This window comes from Dendrobium catenatum, unplaced genomic scaffold (genome assembly GCF_001605985.2).
Source record: "Dendrobium catenatum unplaced genomic scaffold, ASM160598v2 fragScaff_scaffold_1606, whole genome shotgun sequence".
Classification (NCBI taxonomy): Eukaryota; Viridiplantae; Streptophyta; class Magnoliopsida; order Asparagales; family Orchidaceae; genus Dendrobium; species Dendrobium catenatum.
In genome coordinates this window covers 533,740-553,851 of record NW_021320068.1, presented here as the reverse complement: position 1 = coordinate 553,851, position 20,112 = coordinate 533,740, and the positions used below count along the sequence as shown (strand labels likewise).

General features: G+C 35.4%; 1 protein-coding gene across 1 annotated transcript; it reads left to right on the top strand.

Annotated features, from left to right (window-relative positions):
- Positions 1-7,850: 7,850 nt before the first annotated feature.
- Positions 7,851-14,136, top strand: LOC110114031 (probable LRR receptor-like serine/threonine-protein kinase At1g14390). The gene is made up of 7 exons (XM_020846779.2): positions 7,851-9,259; positions 9,389-9,522; positions 12,611-12,854; positions 12,936-13,144; positions 13,217-13,266; positions 13,394-13,514; positions 13,742-14,136. The coding sequence occupies exons 1-7, from the start codon at positions 8,119-8,121 to the stop codon at positions 13,973-13,975; spliced, it is 2,133 nt and encodes a 710-aa protein (XP_020702438.1). The 5' UTR covers positions 7,851-8,118; the 3' UTR covers positions 13,976-14,136.
- The last annotated feature ends 5,976 nt before the right edge of the window (positions 14,137-20,112 follow it).

Here is a 20,112-nt window from a genome sequence, read left to right as displayed (position 1 = left end):
TAATCACAACTGAGAGTATTTAAGAATTTTGAAAAAGAGATCTAGCTTGCAAAATTAAATAAAAAAAAAAAGTGGCCAATGATGCCAAAATCAAAAGATGTGTAATGTCGTCAAATTGAAAAAAAAAGTTGCCAATGATGGCAAAATAAAAGGATGCACAAAAAGCGCCAATCAAATTGACAAGAGGCATAAAATGAGCCCATCAAAAGTAAGCTCTTTCCATTTCAAAAAATTTTAAATCTTAGAAGAATTCATGTATCATTTCATATTTTTTAAAGGCTTGATTTTGGGGTTCTTGATCGTAACTAATTATTTGGATATATTATATTATAAAATATTTTTTTGAAACCAAGTTTTGAGTGGATTTATTTTTCTTATCTTATTGATTTTTCTGATTTAGATCTTTGTTTTCAAAAGAAGTTTTGCCCTGGGAGAAGTCTGAGTTAGGGATAACATGATCAGTTGTGTTTCCATTTTTTTGGATTCCGACGATGTTGATTCATTGACTTACAAGTCTTTAAAATCAATCACATGGAGACTATGTCATATTCATACATTGATAAAAGAAAACCTTTATTTTTTGTTAGTTTTTATGTCTTTTTCGTATCTTATTTTTATCATTTTCACTTGATTTTAATATTTTTGGGCCTTGTCTGATCATCTCCATCCATCCTCTGATTTAAACTTTTTTCACATCATCCTGTACGATATTCATATCGTCCTAGACGATCAATTCAATTCACTTCTAAAATTCATCTACTGGCTATTCTGACCTTTCTTCTCTTTATCGTCCTGGATAATATATTATCGTCCTAGACAATATATTATCCTCTTGGACGATCTGATCATCCTCTACTTCAATAATACTTGATTGTCCTAGACAATCCTTTTTCATCTTGGATGATGCCTTTACTTTTTGCTCAATTATTGATAATCATCCCGTACGATCCACCTATTCGTCCTGGATGATACATATGAAAATATGTTTAATAAGCCTTAAATTCGATGGGTACGATCCATTATTGGAACATCATCCCAGATAATCCACCTGTTTGTCCTAAATGATACACATGGCAGTACGTTTAAACATTAAATTCGGCTGATACGATCCATTATTGATCATCGTCCTAGATAATCCACCTCATCGTCCTTGACGATCTGCTTTTTCAACGGTCGTTCGGATTGTCTCCCTAGGACGATCGCCTGCGTTTAATCATCCTAGAGGATATCTGATCATCCCAGACAATATGATCGCCTTTTTGACCAATTGTCCAGCCACAATTATTGCACCGGATCGTCTTAGACGATTCAACGATTGTCCTGGAAAATTTGATCGATTATTTAAATTCAGAGCCCCTCCAGGTGTTTTTCTCAAACCATCTCCTTCTACTAGCTTTCTACTTCCTCTTTTCTTGCTATTTGTGATCATGGTAGGAGGCAAGCAATCTCGCCAGGTGTCGGGCAGTTCCTCGAGGGCCACTTTGAACCCTTGATTCATGGAGGCAGATGATCAAGCCGCCTACCAATGCTACAAAATGGCCGAAATTACTATTTCTTGATCGATCAACCCACACCACCTTTCCTATCTAATACTTGACTTATTCACTCACACCTCTTTGTATTTCATTCTCACTCTCACAATCCCCTTTAATTCTGAGCTTCTATTTGAATTCTTCGCAAGCCTTAGAATAAATTCTGCCTTTACTTCTCTTGGATCGTATGTGAATTGATGCCCCGTCGAGATCACAAACTAGGACTACATATAATTCTTACAACACCCAGTAATGGGGAGCTTGTGTGGGGGTTTCACAAGGATTGCTCCAAGCAAGGGTCCAAGGTGTCATCTCTAATCATCGTTCCTCATTCTTGGAGGCTCAAGGGTGGTCTTCTTCAGTAATTGATCAAGGTTCTCTGTCTACTTCAGGAGGAAGCAAAATGAGTCAGTTCTCTGTCGCACCGGGGTTGGTGAAAAGGAGTTTTTTGTAAGGGCTTCTCCGCCTAGCTGTGGGGGCTAAAGGAGAGACACTAAGTTAGTGCAATATGCGGAGGGTGTCTCTGAGGAGTGGACGTAGATCAAGGTTTGACTGAACTACTATAAATCTGGTGTGTTCTTTCCTTTGTTTTTACTTACTCATTTAATTTCTGCACTCTGTTTTTTGGTGAATTGTGTTTTGGTTTGAGTTCATGATTTGATTTAGAAGTTTTTAAAATATCAATTCACCCATCCTCTTGGTTAGCCTCGGGACTAGTTCATAAGGGCTTAACATCCCTAGCAAACTTTCATCATAGTCTAGGGAAAGGAATTAGTCAACTAACATATATGAGAACTAGGCCATCAAGAAGAAACTAAGAAATCAGCCAAGTGGTAGTGTACAACCATCTGACATTGGTTGACCTTGTTTGGTGTACTATCCAAGGTTCTTGAAAGATGTTGGGAAAGGATTGACCTAATGTTGAGTCCAAAAGAACACAAAAAAAATGCTTAGTGGGAAGTTCCATGTATGTTGGCATTAACCATCTTGCAATAACCTATCGAGTTTAGGAAGCCCTCTTATACCCCCTTGATAAGGATGGAATTTCCTTGAGCCTTAACTTTAACAAAGTTCAAGAAAATATTTCTAAATCTGAATGAGCTCTAGTTGGGAAACTTCTAGGCAAGCAGATCTCTTTTGCTAGGGTCCATAATGAACTATAAGGTTGATGGTTAGATGATGGGGAGTTTTAATTGAATACCATCACTCCAAATTGCTTTATTTATATTTTTCAAAGCTTTGACGATTGTGATATCATCCTTAAGGGTGGTCCTTTGATAGTGGTTGGTATCATTATTGTCCTTGGCTGGTGGGCATGTTCCTTCTCTCTTGAGGATTTGAAGGGGGTTTGCCTCACTAATTTGGGTAGAATTTCCTCCCCTTCCTCTAATGTATTGGGATATTTCCAATATTGTTCATATGGCTACCATGATTGGAGAACCTTTTTGGATGGATGAGCAATCATCCTCTTGGGGTCAAAGTTCTTTTACTATAGTGTGTGTCTGCTTTGATTTGACACGGAAATCTCCCCAAGATTTTAGATTAAGGGAATAAATGGATGATCTTATCGAAGAGTTGAGTATGAGGGCCTTTCTCGTCTTTCTTTCCATTATGGAATTATTGGCCATAAAATGGATTCTTTACCTCGCAAGGCTAAGCTGTAGTCTGATATCCATATTGACAACACTCTTCAATCTAAGTTATGGAATTGCAGAATCCATATATTTCGGTTCATACTTAGTCTTATCCTTCATCTTTCCAACCAGACTAATTTGGAACTTGGAACGTCGTCACTAAATGAGAAAGCCTAAGAAGAAATGTCATCTCCCCGCCACAACTTCTAAAGAACATGAAATGAGGCACCCTTTCCAACATTACTGCTTCCATCCAAGAGCCAATTATCTTCACTGCTCGTATATCTCAGCTGTGGGTTATCTCCAATAAGAGCCTGAATCTCTCCAAACAGATATCTAAGTGTCTCATGGTCAACTTCAGAAAGAACTCCAGCAGCTGGGGCCAGCCACCACTGCCCCATGAAAGATCAAAAAAAGCAACTTATGAGACCTTGGGCGAGAAATTGGGCCCCTCAAATGATCAATGTTGAGGTCTTCTTGGGTGTAGTGTAATGGTTGACATAGTCAAATGAGAGCTTTCTGGGCCCCTTTCTGGAGTGCTCTTTTATTTTCTTTGTTGGTTCCATCTACAATACCTTGGGGGGTCTATCATTTTTTTATTAGGGCTTTTCTTTACACTTTTCCTTTTTTATTATTTCTTTCTTTGGATTTCTTTGTTTGCCTAATCTTTTTTGCTTTTTGCTTTTTGTGTAGGGGAGGCACAGTAGATTTTTTCCAGTTTATACTCATTTGTACCCCTCCTTTGTTTTAATGACAAATCAAAAATTAAACAAAAAAAAATTCATAAGTAGAGAGGGACAAAAAGAAAAAAAAAACATAAGTATAAAGGGATTATTATATTAAATTATCTTAAGAAAAGGCTTGTTGGTGATGAAGTCATCACATATATGAAAGAGGGTTGATAGAAGCATCCTTTCAAAAATTATCATAATATATGACCATATTATATAAGAAGAATCCTTATATAATTATTTATCTTAAAATTCATCATTCAAGGCATTTCAAATATACTCACTTCTATCTAGGTATTAATATAGAAGGGTTAAAAAATTTATTTCATCTAATGTTAAGTATGAATAAAATGTTTTTTAATACAAGAACTGGAGATACCTTGCTCATTGGTAATGGCCCAAGATGCTATTACTTAGATTTATTCAATAATATTTGTAATTATTAATTCAAAAAATAATGATTCATAGATATACTTTATAATTAGATTGACGAAGTCAATATGCCTAATGGAGAGCATAGTTTGTCCCTAATAGAAATGATAGTATCACTAATATTTTATAGGCCAATTTATAAAAAGGAGCATATTTTAAGTTTAAAATAGCTTAAGAAGCATGACGGAGGAAAATTTTAAAAATGAGCAAATACGGAACTTAATTATCCGATTTATTAGAAATCGAAACTTTATTATCCAATTTCAACTTTGACCCTAAATTTTAAAAGAAATCGGAACATAAAATTAAGATTTCTTAAGAATTCGGAATTTCAACTTCCGATTTTCAAAGAAACCAATTTTTGCTTTTTATTAAATTTTAACTTTCAGTTTCTGCTTAAGAAACCCATTTCAACTTCCGGTTTACTTTTTATTAAATTCATAAAATAATATTTAATGAATTACTTAAATAGTTTTTCAGAAGAATATTATAATTTATACTTTATATTTAAAAAAATTTAATAATAAACTATTTTATTAAAGAAATAAATTATTGTTGCGGTCTAGAATATACGCGACGATAGAGTTAGAAATTTTTTCTCTGCGTTGTACGGATACACAGCACACAAAAAGGAGAAAAATATAACACCATGATTTTTACGTGGAAACCTAGAAAGGGAAAAATCACGGGGCCACGCCGAGTTGAAAAGATTCCACTAGTATTTGCTTAGGTTAAAAATGGTTGACTTGTCCCAAAATTGAGGACGATCATATTACAACATTCAAAACTCTTGGATTGAAATTCAATTACAAGTAGAGAGCAAAAATCCAGCAACGTTGACTGGTCGGATGTAACTCCGGCATCAAGTGGCGGTCCAATGGAACTTCGACGTCAAATGGCGGTCTGACGGAACTCCGGTGTTAGGTGGTGGTTCGGCGGAGCTCCAATGTCAAGTGGTGGTCCGGAAGAACTCTAGCGTGAGGTGGTGGTCCGGTGGAGCTCCAACGTGAAGTGGTGGTCTAGCGAAACTCCGGCGTCAGGTGGTTGTTCGGCGAAATTACGGTGTCAGGTCAGCCGTCGGGTGAAAGTCAGGCGATGATCAAGGAGGAGTCTCTTCCTTCTCTTCTCTTCTTCTTATTACTTGGGTCCCCTCTTGAGAGAAATGAGGGGACTATTTATAGTTTTCTGAGAGTGGCATGGCCATTAAATATGAGGAAAATCAAGAGCGAATTGGGAGTGATTTTAATGGACGATCGATATTGAATCTCTTGATTGTAAACCGTTTATCAAACATTTGAAGGCTCTAATGATATCGGAATTTGAAGAAATGAAAAAATATACTAAAATTTAAATATTTTTTCATTATTGTTTTTATATAAATAATTAATATTTAATAAATGGAAATTTTTTTAGGCTCATTCTTAGCAATTTTTTGTCAAAATACCCTTATCAAATTATTTTCTTTAAATTATTTATTAGTAATTTATTTAATTTAAAATTATTTTAATTCAAATTTCAATAAAAATAAGTATCCTAATAAACCAGATTATTCTATAAAATTATATCAAATCAATATGATAATTTATTTTATTTAAATAAAATAAATTATTATTATTAATTTTGAAATAAAGAGTATAAATAGATTAATTAGAAAATCATTAAATATCCCAATTTTTCAATTTCTAATTTTCTGGATTAATTAGGAAATGCAATATACCTAAATATCACAAAACCATATTAAGCTAGAAAATTGGTTTCTTAAGAAACCGGAATTTCACCTTCCGGTTTCTTAAAAAATCATAATTTTATATTCTAGTTTCTTTTGAAATTTCGGTCAATGCTAAAACTGGATAATTAAGTTCCGTATTTGCTCATTTTTAAAATTTTCTTCCATCATACTTCTTAAGCAAATTTAAACTTAAAACCTGCTCCTTTTTATAAATTGACCTATTTTATAAATAGTATTTCTATAGGCACATCATGAAGCTTGCACTAATCATATTGTTATGATTTAACATGACAAAGTTTAAAATTGATAGTCATCATGAGAAATATTACTTAACTTCCAAATTTTATAAAGGAGTTAAGTCTTTTTGGCCCATTGACAAACTAGGCATGAAGGACCTTGTTATTACTACCTTCCTAGAGAATGAAGTTGTCTTTGAGAGATGAGCTTGTATTTTTTTACTTGGTAATCAATATAACTTGTTGAAACTCAATATGCCAAAGTGCTTAGAATATATTATCCCAAGTACATGCCTCTATCTAGTGAACACTTCATTAAACTTCTTAAGCCAAATAATGTAAAAAACATTATTTGGTAGACACACTAATGTAACAGATACAAAAACAAATTTGGCTAAAAAAGCTTAAGAAGCATTGAGTAAGCATTTAAACAGTGCTCAAACATTTACTATCTATCTGATTACTTAATTTGAATTACGTATCTTTGATGTGGATCATAATGATGATGTCGATTCACGAGTAGGACATGTACTTGAAGAAAGGTTTAATATAATGTGTATCTCATGAAATATGCATTAATTGTATCTTGGAATCTAAGTGCCAGATATTACAACATATGTTCAAAATTTTGTGCAAATGAAGCATGTTTAGGCGTGTATCCTAAAAATAGTTATCGGATTGAAAATAGCAACCCCTGCGATTTTTCAAATGAAATAAGGAGCAATGTTATGCTACCCCCAATGTCTAAGTTAAAAAATAGTTGTTCAAAGATTATAAGTCTTTCAAAGAGAGAGTGCAAGTGCAATAAAAGTGAGATGAAGGAACATAACTAAACTACTTTTATAGCCAATTGTCTACCACTTTCATGAAACTTTTACTTGATTTGTCATTGTTGCAATATTATATATACATTTTTTATTTTAGCAAGTTTTCTTTCCACGTTTTAAAGATTTGTCAAAAATCTCTATGTAATATGAATTAATAATTGGTTTCATCTAATGTAACTAATTTGCTCTACTTAATGTTATTATTCTTGTGATTGTGATGGTATATTGCTTATGTTAAATTCCAAAAGCACCAACTACTATAATACCTCATTCAAAACAAAATTAGAAAGGTTCAAATCCTATTTGAATGATTAGAAATGTGTTTGTCCTAGCTTAAACTTAATTTGAAATTTGTTCAAATTAGATTCTAGCTCGAATCCCTATTTTAAACCCTTGTTCCAACCCAATTCGGATCCACTTTATAATTTGATCAAGCACTGCTCGAATCATGCTATAATGTTACTTGAATTTGGCTCATATCTTATGATTTAAATAATATTCTAACATAATTCAAAAATGCCTTCCCACAGTGGATTTCGACGTTCCAATCGTTATTACTAACGCCAACTAATTTTTCCAAATGAATAGTTGAATCTGAACATTTTTCATCTTCGCTTCTAACGTTCGATCTGGATTTCAACACGACACGTGATGCTCACGCGCAAATAGCCTGTAAAGCCGCCACTACTTTTTTATCTCACTTTTGCCCTTTCGCTCTCGCGCCACTATCTCTGGACCCTGGTACCTCTCTCCTTGCCTCTCTCTCTCTATCGCATTCAGTCTCATATTACTCTTCTTCGCTGTTTCTCTCTGTTTTCCTGCAGAAGGCCGGAAACTAGAAGACCAACTGAAGTTCTTAGAGCTTCAGTTGCAGTTCGACGTTAACAAATGCAGAATCGCGCAAGGAATCACATTCGATCATCAACTCCCAAGCCTCAAATCTGAACAAACTTCTGCTTCCGGATCAAAGCCTAAAAATAAGATTACATATTGCTCCATGCCGAAGTCCAATTTTCTCCCTGTTCTCCTCCTCCTCCTGCACACGATATTTTCTTTTCTCTCTTTGTTTTCCTGCTCACAGCAGCTCTCCGCCTCCCAGTCTCAAGCCCTCTTCCGCCTCCGGCGAATCCTTGAATACCCCCCTCCCCTCTCTTCATGGAATCGATATACATCCTTCTGCTACCTCCCCTCCTCCCCATCCCTCTCCATCTCCTGTTCCTCCACCGGCCAAATTACTGGGCTTTATATTGCCGGTGACGGCGGCCGTTCTTCCCTCTCCGCCAACTTCTCCTCTGACTCCCTCTTCACCACTCTGTCCAGACTCAACAGCCTCACCTCTCTCTCCCTTGTTTCATTAGGTATTTGGGGCCCTTTGCCTGCCAAAATCAAGAGGATGTCTTCACTGCAAGCCCTCAATCTTAGCTCAAATTACTTCAACGGAACTTTTCCTGATTTCAAACCCATGGCGCTTCTTAGTGAATTAGATTTGGGTGGAAATTTTCTCGGACCTGAGTTTCCTTCCCTTGCGAATAGCATTGCAACACTAGTACTTCGAAAAAACAACCTTCGCGGGGAGTTACCCGTGTTTCTTGCAGCCTTGGATCATCTTCAAAAGCTCGATTTATCTTCCAATAAGCTCAGCGGTCCGATTCCACCATTGTTGTTCTCCCTGTCAACTCTTCGATACTTGGATTTATCAGCTAACAAGTTGCAGGGAGCTCTCCCATCAAGTCTTTCTTGTGGAAATGATCTAAATTTTGTAGATATATCAAGTAATCTTTTAGTGGGAGGTTTGCCGTCTTGCATTCGGACCAACTCCTCCAATTTGATTGTCCTCAATTCATGGAACTGTTTATCAGCAGCTCATCTAAAGTATCAGCATCCAAATTCCTACTGTATGAGGAAGCCATTGGCTGCAGTGTTACCTGATAGCAACAAGAAAGTAGGCTCCAAGAGCAACTTGGGTCTTATACTTGGCGTTGTGGGAGGAATCATAGGAGGGATTTTGCTGATAGGGTTCATACTGTTATTATTTCTTAAGAAGGTGAAATCAGAAATGAATGGAGTGAAGTTTCTGCACAAGCCAATCGATGGAAGTGATTCTATTCCAGTTGCTAAAAGAACTCCTGCTGATGCAAGTAGGCCATGCCCTCAATCTCATTATCTTATCTTGGTGATTTCCTTCTAAAATTGCTTCATAGGGCTAAGATAAATCTTATTTGAAGTTATCGTGTGTAATTTCTTTTTCAATATTTTCATCTTTGCAGGGCACATGTCTCAGGGAGTGATCATTGGCACACTGGGAATAACACCATACCGTGTTTTTACCATTGAGGAACTTGAAGAAGCCACCAATGGCTTTGACTCCTCGAATTTGGTTTCAGAAGGTCGTCAAGGACAGGTATAGCTGTTAAATAAGTCTGTAAACAATAAAGGGGCTGTATTTATGCTTTAATGTTTTGAACGTAATTAATTAGGGGTAATGCTTTAATGTATTTATGCCTTGTTTTTAACTCTGTGGTCCTGTTTCCTTAATTCAATAAATACGCTGTTTCTCTATAGGCATGTCTACAAGGGGGGCATTTGAATTACTGTAATGACTGCTGCTATTATTTCAAAAATTAGGAAAAAAATTATATCTTAATATGTTGACAAATGAGTGATCAGGAATTTGAAAGCCTTTGTCATGAAGGACTCATGACCATTAGTTAAAGCAGATGTTTATATCTTCATAGTCATAGATTAGAACCATAATTTTTTGTTATTCATCGCCCCTCATTCCCAAAATAAAAATAAAAATAAAAAAGCCTTTAGCTTTGATTTGTGATGAGTGTGATATTAGTTATGCATTGCATTTATTTTAAAATAGATTTAAGGTATTGAAAGACCAAAATTTTAGTCAAGATATTCTTACTCAAGTTTTTTTTTTTATTATTGTTTAAAATGTTTAAGTGCTACTGCAAAAACAATCTATTAAATAAAAGCATAAAATTAACTTTATGAAAACGTTTGTTTTGATGATTCTAAATTAATAAAACGCTTTTATCAATTTTAGTTTTTTTTTATTTGATAAATAAATAAATTCATTATTTTCAGTAATTGGATACTATTTAGTATTACTCATCATAATATAATAATTTAAAGTTAGTAATGATAGCAATGCCAGAAGGAGCCTAAGATTTTTTGTTTCAGTTGAGCTTTATTATATACTATTCAAAAACCAATGTATCTAGCTGATATGCTTGCTTTTGAAGCATCCTATTTCTTGGAAAAATAATAAATTTTCTCGATTCAGGAAAACAATTACTACTGATGCAAGAACCAAGTTTAGAAAACCAAGATGAGAGCATGAAGAAGAAAGAAGCCCTCTATTGTATATTTTTTTTATTTATTTTTTTTTAAGCTTATCTGTAACCGTCCTATTGTCTTACCATGAAATCCCACTCCGACTCCTGCTTTATTTATTTTTTTTTTTTTGGCACATCCATCTCTATTTCCTTCATTTTCTATTCTCTCATTCTCACAGTTAGAATTTTAATTAGTTAAGAATTTAATAAATGAGTCTGTTTGGTTTGAAAACCAGACCTGCTTTTCCTCTCTCTCTTATGAGTTCATTCATGTCAATTAATATATATCATATGTGGATAGATGTGAAAGGAACCAAGACCTACAAGTTGTTGCTTGAAGCTGAAAATGGACCAGAAAATAAAGAAAATGGCTGCTGCTATAGCAGTTAATCAGACTCGTCCTTGGAGTATTTGCATCCTCTAAGGACCTAGAACCTTAGACCCATCTCGTAGAATATTCTCCTGATTCCTAATCAATCTTATTGTGTGCTAGACTATTTACATTGGCATAGGACAAGTTTATGATCTTAGCATTGTATAAAGGGAGATCCAACATACTCGAGTAAATTTTAGCACTCAAGAGACATCACATTTTATTTGTAAAAAATCCTGAAAATGTAAAAAATCACAGATTTGATCGAATTGAAATAATTCCATGATTTAGATTGAAAATTACTATGATTCATCCTACCCTGTCTCAAGAGTTGATGAGATTATAAGATTAGGAGATTAATTTTAGTGTTGGTTGATAATGGAGGATGACTTACATTGGCTCCATTCAATGGTGGACAATGACGAACGGTGGATGTCAGAAATGATCAATGATGGGAATTGATTGTGATTGAAGGAGGATATCAGAGATCATCATTGGAGGATATCAGAGATCATCATTGGTGCTAGTTGATGGTGGGCGCCTGCGGTAGATGACGGTGGTTACAACAAGGGATGGAGGGCTTTGATAATTGACATTAACAATCGATGGTCATCTTTGATGGTGGATGACAACGGGTGTAGGAAATGCTTGACATGTTATTGCAAGCTGAGCTCTAGATCCCTTTGAGTCTAAGCATTCTCTTCTCTAGAAATTCTTCCTCAAGGTGTTATAGCATGGTTTATTTATAGTTTTTCAAGGGGCATTATGAACATTTTTTCCAGTAATTAGTACATGACATCAGACAATCGAAGTAATTTTCACTTGATAATATAAATTTTTTTAGATATTTTAATGCCTTAATAATATTGGAATTATGAGATTAATTGATTTATCTTTTTAGGACAATCTTTTTGACTGTAAGCATAAAGAATTCATGAATTATTTTGTCACTCAAATAGTTATATGAAGTTTTCAACTATACTTTTAAGTTTGGATGCTTGGTCTAGGTTTAATTAGACTGAGATCAAGGCATTCTTTGTTTTGTTGAATTGGTCTTATCAAGACTTGTTCAAACTATAAGTTCGCTGCAATGGAATTTGGATGATTCTAGAGTTAATTTTGAATGTTTTTATTTGAATATTTAATCACTATGAAATATGAAAATTGTATTAAAATCCATACTGGATTGGATAAATTTTCTAGTTACGTATCACATTTGAAGCTCAATGAGGTAGGGATAAGCTTAAAATATGGTAGAGGTGGCATGAGACGAAATTTTGTTTAATGTCATGGAATGTTTAATATGGTTTTAGAAACAGCAAAACTTAATTGGTCCTGTTAGCTATACAAAAACATAATAATATCATTTACTTTCTGTTTTGCTTATAGCCATGTATATAGCCTACCTTACATTATATATATGTGTACCAGTGAAACCGAATACATGAATAATAGATTAATTACTTTCTCTCTTCTGTTTCGTTCTCTGTTCTTCTTCTTGGGCCAAGATCGCCCAGTTCGTATCACTCCACAGGTCCCAGTAAGTTCAATTTTTGATTGCGGGATTATATTTCTTAGAATATGTAAAATCTCCAAAGAGCTCTAGTATATGACATTGGAAGAAGAATGTTAAACAGTCTCCTAATACGTTCTGTGACAATAAACAAGATCATCATGCGTTTGAGTCATATTTTGGGCATATATTTGCATTTTGAAGTTTGTACCTAGCTAACGTTATATTATATTCGTTTTCTTTCATATGCTGCTAGTTCTTCAAGGGGTGGCTCCAAGATGGCTCCACAGTTTTAGTGAGAAGGTTGAAGTTGAAGCAAAAGTGCTCACCTCAGAACCTTCTTCGATATATAGATATCATTTCAAAGCTCAGGCATCGTCATCTGGTCAGTATCCTTGGGCATTGCATATCTGCTGGCGAGGGGAATGCTAACACACCAAGCACTGTTTTTCTTGTTATCGAATATGTTTCCAATGGAACTCTGAGGAATCATCTTACTGGTAACCAAAATCTCTTATGATGGTTGAGATTTCAATACAAACTAGCATGAGCTTTCATAATTTTTTGTTCTCTTTTTGCAGAGTGGAGAAAGCGTGAGATGCTGAAATGGCCACAGAGAGTAACAGCTGTAATCGGTGTAGCTAAGGGATTACAATTCCTGCATACTGTAATGGTTCCTGGTTTAACAGGGAATGATCTCAAAATCGAAAACATTTTGCTTGATGAAACTCTTACAGCAAAAATTAGTAATTATAATCTTCCAGTCTTACCGAAGAATAAGAACAAAAAGGTTTGTGCAAAGTCTTTAAAACCATGAATGTTTTTTAGCTTTTATGTTACCATCCAAATTCTCAAATTGCAGGTTGATTGTGAAATCCCTTTTGATGTCTGGGAAGACGGGAATTTTGGGAGGTAAAAATTTTTTTGAAGTTGTCAATTTGGTAAACATGCAAAGTTTGATTTCATTACATTTCAGTTGTCTGCGGTTGATTTGATTCTATTATTTTTTGTGCGCATTTGGTTACTGTCTTGTGCACAGCATGCAAAATTTTGAGAACGGTGAAAAGGAAGACATTTATCAGCTGGGCTTGATCCTCTTAGAAGTCATCACAGGCAAACCTCCTGGATTACAGGGGGAGTTGGATACAGTGAGAGCTCAGGTTAATTTCTCAAATTCAATTCACATATTATTTATATCCTAAATTATACCAAACTATGAAGATAAAGTAGCTTACACATTCTAAAATTTAATAGAAATTGTGCTTTGGAACAGATAGATGATGCGGATTCATAAACGTTGCCATAAATTGTTAGGATAATCTTTAATGGCTTCATCTAAATAAATTGACAACAAAAGCAATCATTGATTTGAATATTGCTGTTTCAGCTTCGGAAGAGCTTGACTGATTCTCCGGCAAAACTTGGCATCATAGTGGACCCGACCATTCGCAACACATTTGCATATGATTCTCTGAGAAGGGCTGTTGAAATAGCGATCAATTGTGCATCTAAAGATTCAACAGAAAGGCCATCTATTGACGATGTTCTTTGGAACCTGCAGTATTGTATCCAAATTCAGGATGGATGGGCCAGCAGTGAGAACCTTAGCACTCAGTCATAAAGTTTTATTCTATGGCTTGCAATAATCAAATGTTCTTTCTCTTTGCTTCACCTAATAAAGTTTCATTGGAGTTTTTTGAGTGCTATTTGTACATGCTTACTTCTTAGAAGCCAATAAGTGTACAAAAATATCATGCTGCTTTGAATTCCATGATTTTAAAAGTAGTTTTTTAGTATGACAATTTTAATTTTTATACTAAAAAGCTACTTCTATAAGCACTAAGAAAAGCGTTCTAGATGAAGCCTAAATGTTTTTATATTATAAAAAAATTGTGGATCGTAAAATTATTGAGACAATTTCGCTCTACTCGATTGTAAAGTTAAGATATGCTTCATGAATTTGTTTCATTTAACTCTCATGTATATTTAAATTTTTTGTCCATCGTCTGTATACATGTTATCTAGTATCATTTAAATTTATTACCTATCACTTCTAAACTTACAAAGAGAGATGGATGTATATATGGTGTTATTGAGCTCTTCTATTTTCATCATATATGTCTAATACAGTTGTTCATCACGCTAGTTATGGTCTTCTCATGTATTATTGTTATGAGCTAGAGTATTTATGGTTGAGGGATTCTATATTTAATATCTAAGCTTTATACAAAAATTTTGTATGCACAAATAAAGTTGTCAATGATTGAAATTTTTTTATGTGGAAATTCTAAGAAGGGAATAAATCATGAGGTCTAATCTAGCTATAATAATCTTCTATCCAATTAGAGGTACAAAGATATGCTCCTCCACAATTAAAGATGGAATCACAATTAAAAATAATAATCTTATTCATGTTGATTTAGTATTACAAAAGTTTGATGTCCACATGTGAATAGTTGAAATTGAATAATGAGTTTGAATGCAAGTAATTAGACAACAATAGTCGGAAGATAGAAGTTAGGCAATTGTGATAGTTATTGCTCACTGTAGTCGTCAACAATGATCACCAAGAAATGAAATATAGTTCTTTAGCTCTCATTGTTTCCGAACATCCTTCACGTAGAAAATAAAGCCTTTTTTATAGTCTTTTGAGTTGAACATTTTGGTTATAATGCAAAATACTCCATCAAATGGTCTATGTTAATTTCTTTGATCATAAATTATTTATTCAGCATTAGTGTCTTATTGCTAATAGAATTAATAAGCCTTAAACTCGTTGGATTCTTCTAGTCAAGCTATTCGATTTAATTATAAGATAACAAGATTTGGAGACCATTTGGTTATGCAATTAATATTCATAAATTTATTAATATGCTTCAAATGCTTAATTTGCCTTCAATTGGATTCATAATGGGTCATTTGTGGTGTTAATGGGTTCAGATATTCAATTGACTATAAGTTTCTTGAAATTAGAGTTTGAATGGCCCTCATCTTTAATTTAATTTAGGAAATTTTTTATTCAAATATTTTCTAAAAACTTATTATCAAGTGAACTTTTTGAAGATGTGTAAATTATAATGAATGCAATATTCTTTATTAGTGATAGATGTACTAGTCTAAATGGTTCTTTATCTAGCAAATCATTGTCTTATTAGCTCGTGGTAATGGAGCTCTCCACAATCTAACATAATTATCAAGATTTTATATTCGAAATTTGCCAAAATAAAATTTCTACCTTCTCAATCAACATTTAAGAAAATTCTTCAAATTGGCTTTTGGTAATTGTCCGAAGACTTAGAGAGAGAAACTCCTGGAATTTGAATTGTTTTTCAAATTTCTTCTTCGTCAACCCATTGGCGGAATTTCAGCTGGGTATGGACAGACGGCCATTGTCCGTCAGTGATGGCTGGAGTTTGCTACAGGAATCAGATAAATCAAAACGCTTGGTTTCTCTGAATTCAATACGGATGAATGCTCCTCTGGTGATCAAAGTACCGATTGAATTCAGAACTCAAATCTCAACTCCGATCGAAGGTAAAGGCAAACAGATTTTAGAAGAGATGATTACGAATACTCCTCATGGTATTCGTAGCAATTCTAATGTGGATTTGTCGTCTTCATGTATGAAGTTGTTCGTGAATAGGTTTGCGAATTCAAGACCTGTTTTTGGTACTGGAAATCCTATGGTTAACCAGGAGGTTCTGGTTGGACCATCAAATACTTGTGAAAATGCTTTTGTTCCTGTTCAACCAGAAGATTCTCTAGCTCAACGAATGGAGATGTTGGAACGTCGGCCGTGGATTCCATGGATGAAGCATCCATATATTAAGGTGGACATGATGAATGTTGACTCATGTTTGTCGGAGGATGGATCGGTGGTTCAACTGTTCGAGCCTAATGTTCAAGCAAATTTGTTGAAGCTTCAGTACTCTGTGGTAGTAAAAGTTTTTGGTAAATCAATTCCAATCCATGTGATTGCAGGAGAACTGAGGCGGCAATGGCTACAATTTGAAAATTTTCATTTGACTATTTTGGGCTCAGGATGGATTCTTTGCTCTATTTTTACTGTTGAAAATTTGGAGAAGGTCTTAACCGGTGGGCCTTGATTTGTGAATCGCCATATAGTTGGAATGGATAGGTGGAATCCTTGCTTCAATCTGGATTCACTTATGGGACTAGTTTCTCCCATTTGGATCAGAATGCCTAATCTCCCCTTATACTGCTGGGATGAAACAAATGTGTCGAGGATAGCCTCTAAGATTGGTAAACCTCTCTTGATTGATGGTGACATGTTTCAATGGGGAAGAAGGGAGTTTTCAAGAATTTGTGTTCGTGTGGAGCTTGATAAAAATCTGCCTTTAGGACTTTGGGTTGAAGGAAGGGAGGGAAGATTTTTTCAAAAAATTGAGTACGAAAAAATTTCTTCCTTGTGTTTCCATTATGGTAAAATTGGGCATATTTTTGATAAATATCATGAGCTGAGGGATCAGAATTTTATAAAAAGTGTGGAGAAGGATGATGAATCTAGCATAATTCTGGAGAAAACCAGGGATGTTAATGTTAAAGAGGATTCTTCTTATAGGCCTTGGGTATTGGTCAACAACAAGAGGAACACTAGAAGAAGAGTAGGAGTTATGAGAAACAATTTCTTTCCAAAAGCTAGAGGTGTCTAGAATGCTCAGATGGATAAAGCTGCAGCGAGCTAACCTGGGAAGGCTATTAGAGTGGGTGAATAGGGGCTTTCCTCTATTATGGATCAATCTCTATTTGTTCCAAAAGAGGATATTCCTATTTGTAAAATGGTGGCAATGGCAAGTATGAAGATGTCTTCAGCGCCTAGTGCTTTAATTGAAGGGAATTCTTTGGAAGGCAGTATTCCATCGGGTTTTATAAAGGTAGAAGGGAGTAAGTTATGCAACAATCTCTCAGTGGCGGTTGGCATTGCTGATGAAGACCCTATTCCAGAGGATCTAGTAGAAGTCAGGAAGGACTCAGTTCATGATGATCTCTTATTTCCTGGTATTATATAATCTTTTCCTTCTATTTTAAATTCTGAAGCCAACAAATTTGAAGTTCTGAATTTAATTGTTGAGGAAGATGTGGTTTTAAATAATATTGAGGGGAGTAGTTGTGTGGAAGTGGAAGAAGAGGAAGTGGTGGAGTCATCTATTGAGCATCCTGTCTATGTAAAGAAGGAGGGATTGGCTATTTTAAGTAGAAATGTTTCTTTGGATCCAAAAGGAAAGGAACCTGTTTGCTTGGGTAATGTTGTGACTAGAGGGAGTAAATCGAAGTTGGCTACAGAGCTCAGAGATCTTGGTCCATTGAATGCATCCTCTAAGCTAAGTAAGTTGAATGTAAACAAGAAAAGAAGTGGGGGTTTTCCCCTTTCTTGTCCAAATGACTTCTTTAGCCTTTTGGAACTGTAGGGAGGCTTATAAGATGGAAGCCTCCTTATACCTGATGAAATTTGTTAGAGAGTGGGATATTCTTTTTGTTGGTATTGTTGAGACCAAAATCACTTCTATTGCTAGGGAGGATTTTGATAAATTCATTGAAGTGGGATGGGATTATCTTGTTTTCCCATCTAGTGGAATGTCTGGAAACATTATGGTGTTGTGGAGGGAGTCTTTGGCATCTTTTACTTTGCTAGAAGCTTCTGATCAATCTATTCTTGAGAACTGAATATTTTGAATAAAGGTGTATAGGTGGTTTCGACTGTTTATGGTGGTAGAGATCTTTATGGTAGAAGAGGTTTATAGGAGTTCTTGGAACATCATCATAGGCCAAAACTTCCTTATGTAGTTGGGGGAGATTTTAACTGCATCCTTTCTCAAGATGACAAGAAAGGAAGTAAAATGTTCTCCTTTTCTAAAGGCCCTATGGAGATGAGGAGTTTTATGAACAAATTAGATTTACATGACATTGAGATCATTGGACCTAAATATACTTGGTGCAATAATAAGAATGGCACGACTCATATTCATGAAAGATTGGATAGATGTTTGTTGAATACCAAGGCTTTGGAGTTAATTCCTCAAGCTTTTGTCAGACACTTAGCAATGATTGTGTCTGATCATAGTCCTATTGTTTTGAAGATTATTATGCCAGCGGTCTGGAGGAGGAGTTCTCAAAAATTTTGAAGATGTTTAGTTGTCATACCCGACTGCAGCAGCGGTTGTTAGAAGATCGTGGGCTAAACAGTCAAGAGGTGATGCAATGGAAGTCTTAAATAAGAAGTTTTCATGGGTTCTGAAAGCTTTATATTTTTGGAGCAAATCAAAGCATCAAATGATTGAAGAGTTGAAGGTGAAATTAAAAAAGGAACTAGAAGAACTTCAAATGGAGGAATCGGTGGACCAGAATTTTACCCAGGACAAAATTCTTCTTCTCAGATCAAAGGTTAATGATTATAATTGTACTCTTGCTAGATTGAGTACGTGGTGGAGGCAGAGAGCAAAACTAAGGTGGATAGGAGAAGGGGATGCAAATTCGAGCTTCTTTCATGCATTTGCTAATGGCCGTAGAAATGGGAATCTTATCAAGAAAATCAAGGATGGCACGGGAAGTCTGGTGGAAGAGCCTGAATGTATCAGGGAGGTATTTAGGGAATTGTTTACTAACAAATGGAGACTTAGAAGCTGCTGTTTGCATGGTTGGCCTCCTAACCCGAAGTCTTTAAGGCAAAGTGATTCCGATTTCCTTAGCTCTGATTTTCGATTTGAAGAATTGGAGCTGGTTATTAAAGAATTTGGGAATAATGTTTCACCCGGTGTGGATGGAATTACATACTCATTCATTAAAGCTCATTGGAAAATAATTGGTGTGGATGTTTGGAAAGCAATTGAGCTCTTTTTTTCTTTGGGTAAAATGTGCTCTAAATGGAAGGAGACGTTGGTTGGTCCTCATTCCTAACATCAGTACTCCTCTTACTCCTTCTAATTTTAGACCTATTAGTCTGTGTCTTTCTATCTATAAGATTGTTGCCAAAATGCTTTTAAACAGATTATCAAAGGTGATTCATTATTTGGTCTCTGATGTCCAAGCAGCATTTATTAGGGGGATATCTTTGTATAATCATGTTATCCTCGCTCAAGAAGTTTTTCATAAATTTCGAATTTTAAAATCTAAGAAAGGGCTGGTGGCTATTAAGGTGGATATGGAACAAGCTTACGATAGTATGGCTTGGGGTTCTCTTAAACAAGTTTTGGATTACTTTGGTTTTCCAAGGAGATTCTCTAATCATGTAATGGATTGTGTGATTGATCCTTTGTTCTTGATTCAAATTAATGGAGTTGGATCAAGGTGGATTGAAGCCAAGAGCAGATTTAGACAGGGGTATCCTCTGCCACCCTATTTGTTCATATTGTGGTCTCAACTTCTAACTAATGGTTTTTTATTCGAAGATAGCATGTTGGGTGTAAAAGTGACTCCTTAAGCTCCTAGAATTTCTCATCTTCTTTTTGTAGATGATATCCTTATATTCAGGGGTGTCAATATTTGACACGACACGACAACCCGACCCGGACCCGACCCGAAAAATCCGGGTTGGACCCAACCCGTTTATAAACGGGTCGGGTCCGGGTTTGCAGTTTCGACCCGTTTGATTAAACGGGTCGGGTCGGGTTGACCCGGCGGGTTGCCGGGTCAACCCGAAAACCCGTTTAATTTAAAAAAAAAATGAATTTCCCGCTGCTCCCGCCTGCTGCCCGCTGCGCTGCCCACTGCCCGCCTGCCCCACGTGTCGCGCCCCGCGCT